This window comes from Centruroides sculpturatus, unplaced genomic scaffold (genome assembly GCF_000671375.1).
Source record: "Centruroides sculpturatus isolate CEXI.00-Female unplaced genomic scaffold, Cexi_2.0 scaffold2941, whole genome shotgun sequence".
Lineage (NCBI taxonomy): Eukaryota > Metazoa > Arthropoda > Arachnida > Scorpiones > Buthidae > Centruroides > Centruroides sculpturatus.
This window is the reverse complement of record NW_019387069.1, coordinates 4562-14314: the sequence shown is the minus strand read 5'-3', so window position 1 is coordinate 14314 and position 9753 is coordinate 4562. Positions and strand designations below refer to the sequence as shown.

Below are 9753 nucleotides of genomic sequence, written 5' to 3'. Positions count from 1 at the left end.
AGTGTTATAAAATAATTTCTATTTTAAACTGAGATATAAAAGAATTAAAAACTGAAAACTTACACAAACTCTTATTTTACTTTTCTCCTCTCTTAACTCTTGTCTTAATCCTTCTGCCAATGCATTTACCATGTGCTTTGTTCCACAATAAAAACTTGATCCAAAGCCTGTAATAACTTTACGTCCAAGTACACTAATGAAGAGTTTATCAAGACATTTTGATTTTAGGTAATAAAATAAATTATTATTTTAATTTAATACTGATAATTTTTTGTATGGAATTTATTTAATAAAGTTTTTTTCAACAAATAATGTTTCTATTCGGTACATTTGAATATGTAAACAATATAACCCAGTAAAAATTGTGAAGAAAACATTTTGTTATAGTTTACACTGGCTTTTATTGTTATAATTGTGGATGTATGGGGACACTTTGGTTAAGAGAGTACAGGGGTTGATTTACCTAAATGTTTACAAATAAAAACACAAGTACCATTTTTTTAATTTGGTATCAATGATAACCTATTGTTATTTGTTTTCTCAGTTTGATTTGTTTTGTTTTGATTTTGCAAAATTTGGGAGGGTTTCCCTGCTTTATCTATCCTCAAATTAAGGATGAGTTAGGCTTTTAGATAAGACTTAAAATTCAGATTTTAAATGTCTCCAAAATTGTTATAGCTGAATAATTCTTTAATTTGTGGACCTGATTTAAATCAGTTTGTACTATACATCTCAATACTTTGTTTTATTTTTTGAAATTTTAACAACCTAAAGTCTCTATGACATTATATCTCAAGTTTCCCAGTTAGAAAATATCTTAAATTTGAAGAATGATGGATTGAATATAGTATGGCTTTTTTGAAATCCAGACTTAACATGTGGCAATTAATATAGGGTTATTGTGAAAGGGAAAAGTTCTCAAATGTACCTTATAACAATTGAAACTCTAAATCATTTATGGGGAATAATGTAATGACTTCCAATCACATATATGAATAATCAAGTCTAGAAGAAGAGGAGAGAAAATTAAGATTTTATACAAAAATAATGGGAAGAATAAAGACAACTTTTAACTAGCATATTTTATGTTTTATCATAAATAAACATAGCTATTTTGTATACAAAAAAAGAAATGTGATAAATATTTTAATATGATTTCTGACTTCATCATTTATAAATGTAGATGTAAATAAAGATACAACGTAGTTAAATAATTATCAATTAGATGAAATTATTACTATATAAGTAATCCTTAAAGGTGTAACAAATATTTAATAGTTTTGTCTATAAATAAATAATTTTTTATAGAAAAAAATTACCAACTATTTGTTATATCTTTACTTCTAATTGATAATTTTCAAATATTTTTTGTTTATATTTCAAATATATAATTACCTGCTGATATGTATTATCTGTCCATCATCTATTTCTTTTTCTTTCATCAGTTTTATTGCTTCACGGGTACAAATGCACAAAGCCAAGATGTTAACCTAATAAAATACCATTGCAATAACTCATTTTTTAAAGTTATAAATTATATAATTCTATTAGAAATATAAAATTTCTTCAATAAACAGTGGGGTGTCTCAGCAAATCCAAGACTTGGTATATACAATTCAATAGAATGACAGGAAGTCATTTTTCTGACTATTAATTTCTTTTCTATATAAGTTTTTGAATGTTTAGAAGGTGAAAAAGACCATATGTAGCATAATATGCAATGTCTGGACTTAAGTGTAAAAACAATTATGAGATAAGTTTTAGTGACCAAGATATAAACAATATATCTGAAGTATGAAGTCACTGAATTTTGAAAGGTTACTGTAAAGAACAGTGCAAAAATAATCTTATTAATAACAGAAGTAATCCTGTGTAAAAGGGAAGGTGTAGCCATTGACTAGATGGGCAATCCATAATCAATGCAAGATTGAAAATTAGCATTAAAAAAATGGCCCATAATGCTTTTTTGTTAAAGATGGGCTTATAGAATCTCTATAAAATTCCATGTCTAATAGCCAGGAATTCGACTTTTATCTATCTAACTACGCTATGAAAATTAAGAAAGAACAAACAGATAGACGATAGTGGGAATTTATAGGTCTACAATTTTTTTTTTAAATTGCAGTCCAATTATAAAGCAATGAAAGGAATAACTATTCGTATAGTCACTGTTAACTAAACAAGTTAACGTGTACACAGACAGATATTTAAAAAGAGAAATAACAAAGACTAATATTGAATATACCAAATATAATTGTACCCACTATGCTAACAGACTCGTAATGAAAATCAGTGCCGTAACTAGCCATTCCTGTGCCCTGTGCAAGAATTTGCATTTAGGCCCCTTAAATAATTAGATTTGAGAAAATAATAAAACAAATATATGCATTTTAGGCTCTCTTCCAAGTGGGCCCTGTGCGGACCTGTTGCATCTGCCTAGTTACGGCACTGTATGCAATGATAAAAAATCTAGCAGAGCTGTGTAACCCATTGCAAAAAAACACTGAGAATGTTACGAACAAATTAAAATTGTCTGTGACCAGATTTTTTTAAAACGATTTTTATATTATTATTATTATTATAAAATGGCAAAGGACTTAAATTTTTAGGGTGGAGATGGGTTTTATAAAAATTGTAAATGCTAATAAGTAAACTCTTCATTAAGTCCGATCCTACTCGAGATATGACACGTAACATCTCTCTATCTCCATTCCTTGACCTTTAACCACCAAAATTTAATATTATTAATGTTATTTATATACAAGTTATCATGCCAAATTTTGTTTCTTAATTAATCATTACCCCATCCTGATATATTAAAATAAACGAAACAACATACATAAACAACGTAAACACACAGGTCTAAGGATTCTTTTTTGAGTTGTTCTGGAGGTCTGAAAATGTCGAGATTTGCAAAATCCTGGAGGATCAAATTTGACACGATTCCAATACTTTCCTGTGTTATATACATAATAAGCCAGAAAGAAAAACTACTATTGAAATTGCAGGAATAATTTGCTTATAATTGTCCTGCAGTGACCTCAGTTAACGTCCATCTTAGATTCTGACCTTGTTTCATGGCGAACAAGATCAAAATTTAAGATGGGGTTGGTTGTGTTGTAGTCGAAGACAGAGAGGCTACAATCAACTAACCCTACTTTCACATGAAACAGAAATATTATATAAATGTATTCGATTTCGTAAGAACGTTGAGAATAGTCACTATTAAAGTGACTATTGACTTGGTCTACTGAGAATTATTTGAATAAACAACTTCTAGGAGTCTCTCCCGACTAGGCATCTTACCCGGTTTTACCCTATTTATATTGTTTGCTGCTATATGCCGTTTTTACCCTATTTATATTGCTTGCTGGCTTCATGCTTCTTAAGCCAGACTTAAATCCAGCTTAAGAAGAGTGACACAAAATACGTGCAGCAAAATTATGTCAATTTAACGTTATTTTTTTGCACGCATTTCACATAGACACTACATGCAAGAACTCAAATCCACCTTTAGCTTCATTGGAGCTACAGTCGCATCGTTTAATAGCATTCGTATCAGAAAACTTTTGATTTATTAGCATATATAAATGTTTCATATTTTGTATGATTAATATTTATTGACAAAATGTGTTTTTTCCTGTTACAGCAATCTTGTACCTATTACAAAATAGTTAATTAATGTGACCTCAATTTTACTGATATCAATATAATGCAATGTTTCGTTTGTTCTTTACATCATTAAACAAAAAAAAAAGGAAATAATTCATATTTTGCCATTAATAGTTTCTATGTTCTAGCATATCAGTGCCGTAACTACAATTGCTCATTGGTGAGACCGAACTAGGACCCAGAGCCAACAGGAATTCGAACGATCAGTATCATCAATTCCTTTGATCATGGATCGTAAACGTTTTTCTTACGGTGTATTATTTTTTCAGTCAAGGGTTAAAGACTTTTTGGGAGCTGGGTGCAATTCAAATATTTTATGCCGAGGATGGGTTGGGAGAGGAGTGGCCAGCATTATAATTTCTAATCACGGTTCGAAGTGAAATTATTTCACCTTTGGTTTATATGTTTACACTAGCTGTTACTCGCGGCTTTGCCCGCGCGGATTTTGCAAGCAAACCCTATTTATATTCAGTATTTCAATAACCATAGTAATTGTCATATAACACCTACCGCTGAAGAGAATTGCCGAGAATCAAACGAACTATTTTTAATTTGATCAATTTTCTGGAACGTTTACAATCGTTCTATAATTAAACCAATATGCAATAACAAATTCGAATTTAAAACGGTTCGAACATTTTTAAAATCGAAATAGATAAAAATATTTATAACAATGTCTGAAATGTTATCAATTTAATACGCCTAAGTACTCGATGAAGACTAAATCCTCTCCCTCTACCGCCCGCTGAGGAATTTCGAAAAATCCCTTCGAAGTGTGCATTCCCTTGGCGTACCCTACAAAAACGCAGTCAAAAACAAAAAATCGCATCTAAAATAGTACATTAGAAGCCGTTCTTTCGGTTAAGCCTTAATCCTCTCCCTCTCCCCCCGCGGGTGAATTTCGAAAAGTCCCTTCTTAGTGTGCGTTTCCATGACCTACCCTAACTGTCTACCAAATTTCACCTCTTAAGGTTAAGCAGTTTGCTCTGGGCGATGATGAATCCGTGAGTCATTCAGTCAGTCAGTCAGGACAAGCAATTTTATATATATAGATAAAGTAACCAGACATTCTATATTGTATAGGATCGCGCATACGTTCCGTATTTTAACATCCTGTTCTAAAAGGTTTTATCGAGACTCTTGAAATGCCCCACATTCCTGAAGTTTCCGGAAAAATGTTTTGTACTTCAAGAATTTCAGAGATTTCTCCTTTTAGAATCTCAGTTCATTTTAAAAGCTCGCATATCTGTAAATAAACAATTACTACCGTTCATTATTTGTTATAGATATACACTAGACGTAGAGGTAAAGCGTATATAAAATAGCATCCTGATCCTTTTGGTTGGAGGTGTGCACCTTATTACATAGTCGGGAAGATGGTTGTTTGCAAACGAAAACAAAAAAAACATAGTACCGATACCATGTATCGCTATAGATACGATTTGCAGGGACAAATAATAGTATAAATACTTATTATTTATTATTATATTCGGTGGGTGGTCCGTCCNGTGTGCACCTTATTACATAGTCGGGAAGATGGTTGTTTGCAAACGAAAACAAAAAAAACATAGTACCGATACCATGTATCGCTATAGATACGATTTGCAGGGACAAATAATAGTATAAATACTTATTATTTATTATTATATTCGGTGGGTGGTCCGTCCGAATGTCCTTCGTCACCCGGCAGCTCATTGTGTCTTTGGCCGAAACCACAACTGACTTAGTAAAAAGGCCCTCTTAGTGCCCACAGGACAAAAAGAAAGACTTAACTCTACTATTAGCAGTTAATAGCAAATAGCGCGCTAATAGTAAAGTTATTCTCATTAACAAGCTACTTATTATCTAGAACTATCCAACACTACTTACGTCTAGAATACTTCTCCAATGATCTGTGTTACCGCTCATTAAGGGACAGATTTTAGAGACACCAGCATTATTAATACAATGTTTTTTAATTTCTTGAAACATGTTCAAAATTTCCGATTCGTTAGTTAAATCACATCTAGAAAAATCACCAATTAGAAAAAAACAATGTAGATTTATACCAGAAATTCAGAATGACTTACTTTATGGGTAACAATTCACCGTGAGTAAAAGATCCTAATTCTTCTGCTATTTTTTTGATGGCATCTACATTTCTAGCGCAACCAACGACTTTCATCCCATTTCTTACCAATCCTTTACAAATGGAGGCACCTATACCTGTAGAAGCACCCGTAACCAAGGCTACTTTACCAACCCAACGATCCATGTATAAAGCAGAATTTCAGAAACGTCTAATGGAATTAAATAATAATTAAACTTAATACATAACTAATTACTAATGAATGTAAATTTTATTACCAACCTAAATTTTTATTTATGAATTAAAACGAGAAGAAAGTCTTACCGTTGTAAGTACTATAACCTGTTGTTAATATACAAGAGAGGATATTTAATTAAACTCTACAACTTCCTGCAACTTTTATGATGATAGTTTTAGATTAACAGTCACTTGTAGCACGTACGAATCACGTACTCTGTACGTGATTCGTACGTGCTACAAGTGACTGTTAAGTGACGTACTCTGTACGAATCACGTACTCTGTACGTGATTCGTACGTGAGTACACTCGTACGAAATTCACGTACGCTGTACGTAGATCATGTACAGAGTACGTGATTCGTACTTTGTTTCTATATACATATATCAATAAGCAATTATGCATTAGTAAATATAATACCATGGTTACTAGATAAACTGATTGGAGAGTTGCTATTCTTCACTTTTTTATTGGTCCCCCAAATTTTAAAAACACTCGAGTCAATAAATTATCAATTGCAACGAAATACGGTATTTTATTCCCACCATTGTCCTTGAAACTACCGCTGATAGTAAAACAATAAATCAGCAAAACTAATAAATTATGTTTCCTTTTGATATTAAAAGTCGTTTATTTATTGGTTTTAAGTACTGTTTTCGCATTTACAAGTTTCTGTGAATTCGAGTATTGATTCAATTGATATAAAAGTGTGATATTTCGGATTCACCCCGTAAAAAATTATTTTTGAAAGGAAAGTTCTAACATTTTTGTAAAGTAGTAACTGTATTTTATTTACATTTTAGAGAATTTTCACTGTATAATTTTATTAGTCTTATTGTTCTATTGTATGTTCAATATAATACTGTATAATAAAATCGTAACTGACATTTTGTTCTTATATGAACAGTATTTGTTTTTAAATATCATTGTTAAAGAAACAATAATGCTAAATGGGCGATCGATGTTTATGTAAACGTTAATTAATACGATATTATTTTTAAAAAAATCTTTTCTAACATTTACTTTCTTATCTGTTTCTATCAGTTAAAGGTATCATTTTTCTCTTTAAATATTTTCTCCCTTTTAAGTTATTAGTATAGATTACAACAATGGAAACTATGACTCATTTATGGAATTTTGGTTTTATAGAATAAGATAGTGGAACAATAAACTTTTTATAATATTTTTAATTCAGTGCCTAAATAATGTATATGAAGGTATTGTATTGTACATACATGTAGTTGTGTAAGATGAGGAGATAAAGGAATGTCATTTGTCATATCTATAGAGAGATATGACTTAATGAATTTTATCCGTTACTAGCAGACCCCCGCCACGCGTTGTTGTGGCTCAAAATGTATCTATTATAAATGTATAACACTTACCCTCGTGGGGGTGGGAATTTTTCGAAAAAATCCCTTCTTAGTGTACATTCTCTTGACGTACCCTATTAAAACGCAATCAAAAATGCAAAAAAAACGCATCTAAAATAGTATAATAGAAGCCAAGTTCTTCACGGTAAGCCTTAATCCTGTCCATCTCCCCCAGTGGGGGAGATGGACAGTGGGGGGAATTTTGACACGTATATTATATAAAAACACGTGCGTATTCGAATGCAGCATTGTGTCAAAATTTCAAAGGAATCGGTAGGAACAAACAAACATTACATTTTTATTTATATAGATAGATAGATAGAAGATGATCTGCTTTAGTTCATCCTCACAGAAAAGCAAACTTAGGGCGTCGTACTCGTAGCGCCATCTGTTGGACATAAAAGCCTTAACCCTATATGATATCTTTTAATTTATATAAATGTTTAACGGATTAATAAACAGCCTATGTCCACCCCGAAGTTCCATTCTAAATTTTGGTGAAAAAAATTTTTTAAATAGGATGAGTAGTTGCGGACATACAAACTTACTTACAAACATTACCTCTTTATAATATTAGTATAGATTAACATTCACAATCCTTTACAAAACTCATCCCTACCGTCAAAATTAAGCTTTTTGTCATTTTATAGTAATTAAAAATGTAAAAAGTTTTTTATAACAAACTCTCATAACAGATGGCGCCACATAAGTAGTAGTGATTGTTGCCGAAAAAGTTAAGCAACTCGTTGCTATATTTTTATACATCGAAATCAAATATTCTAGTTTGATAATGTCTATGGGATCCTGTTTTTTATTATTTAGATTTTCTCATCCACCTTAAAATTTAATTTTAAAAATGTCTCAATTAATTCTAAAATGAATAAAAGATTATTATTAATTAAAGAATTAAGTTGTATTTCCGATATTAAACTTATTTATTAAATAAAAATAAAAAAATAAATAAGAGTTGTAAAGAATATTTCACATTTTTACATGTATATGTATGTGTATAAGACTGTTTATATATATATAAGTTTAGAAATTAAATNTTTCAAAAGTATTTGTTATATTGAAAAATGATCTTGAAATATTACTGAATTAGTTTCATATGATATAGAATTCTGTTTCAATAAATTTTGAAGGTAAGTATTTATTATTAGTATTACTTTAATATGAGTGATTATTAATTTTGAGGCATTTGCAATGCATTACAATAAAAATCTCTGCTTAACACACTGTTCAGGGAGCTTAGATTTGTAGGAGAACATTCTAAAGAGTTCGATAAACTGATTTTTTTAATAATGATTCTATTATCTTTTTTAAATTTAACAGTTAGACATAAAAAAAATCGTCAAGACTTGACAATTATTTGCATGGTTTATATCTATCATATGAAAAACAAATTTTAAGAAATTACAATCAGAGTTTCGTTTTCTTGGAGTTTAATTAATATTCTTTAAACTCTTTCTTAATTATATTTAAATAAATACTCAGTAATATAAATTTAAATGTGTAGAAATTAATTAAAATGATAATATTATTAATAGTGTTACAATTTTATTATGTTTTTAGTTAACTTAATTAAATAAGTTATTTTTAAAATAAATTACCTTATTGTTGTAAAATTTATTCTTAAAGTTTATTGATATACAATCAGAGTTTCATTTCATAAATTCGATATCTTTAATTAGAGTTTATCACTTAAATAAATATTATTTCAAAGAAATTATGGTTTAGTATAAAGAATATAGTAATTCAAAGATTAATGAGTTTGTTTGATCACACAGTATAAATTTGATTTGAAGAAAGACATTTTTTTAATATTATTATTATTATTGCTACTGTACAATTTGAGTTAAATTCTTATACTTTATAATTTTTTACTTTCATTTCATTTTAGTAACTAATTTTTTATTTTAAAAACATAAGTTTCATTTCAATTCAATTACAATATAAATTTTAAAAATTATATTTTTATAGATTTCACATTAACAATTTGATAAAATGGATGAAATAATTGAATATAATCGTATTATAATATCAAAAATAGGAAGACAAGACATTTCGTATATCAATAAACATTCAATATGGTTAGTAAAAAATATTTATGTATGAAATCTTTTCGTTATTTTCTTATTAAATATAAAATAATACTAAACCTAATTTTTATTTATATAAATTACAGAATGCGATTCTAATAAATTTTGAAGCATTTCAAGTGAAAGAGCATGAAATTATTTACCGACAGTTGGCCATAAAAGCATTACACAGTCTTATAGAAGTTGTAATAGACATTTATATAGATTCTGTTAAAAAGTATCAATTATAGGCGAAAGATAAATGGCAAGTCAATTTTACTAGCAAAAAAAATTCATGGATTAAACATCGGATATAACTGGTTGG

At 29.3% G+C, this 9753-nt stretch overlaps 1 protein-coding gene across 1 annotated transcript in view; it reads right to left on the bottom strand.

The window, feature by feature from the left end:
• Positions 1-9753, bottom strand: part of LOC111616124 (dehydrogenase/reductase SDR family member 11-like) — a gene marked incomplete at its 3' end in the record, with an annotated part of 14489 nt that overhangs the window by 1302 nt on the left and 3434 nt on the right. Inside the window, exons 3-6 of the mRNA XM_023357551.1 lie at positions 5742-5951; positions 5542-5677; positions 1396-1490; positions 64-193 (exon numbers count right to left, since the gene is read on the bottom strand). Of these exons, the coding sequence (XP_023213319.1) occupies positions 64-193; positions 1396-1490; positions 5542-5677; positions 5742-5926 (546 nt within the window). The remainder of the gene's footprint in view (positions 1-63; positions 194-1395; positions 1491-5541; positions 5678-5741; positions 5952-9753) is intronic.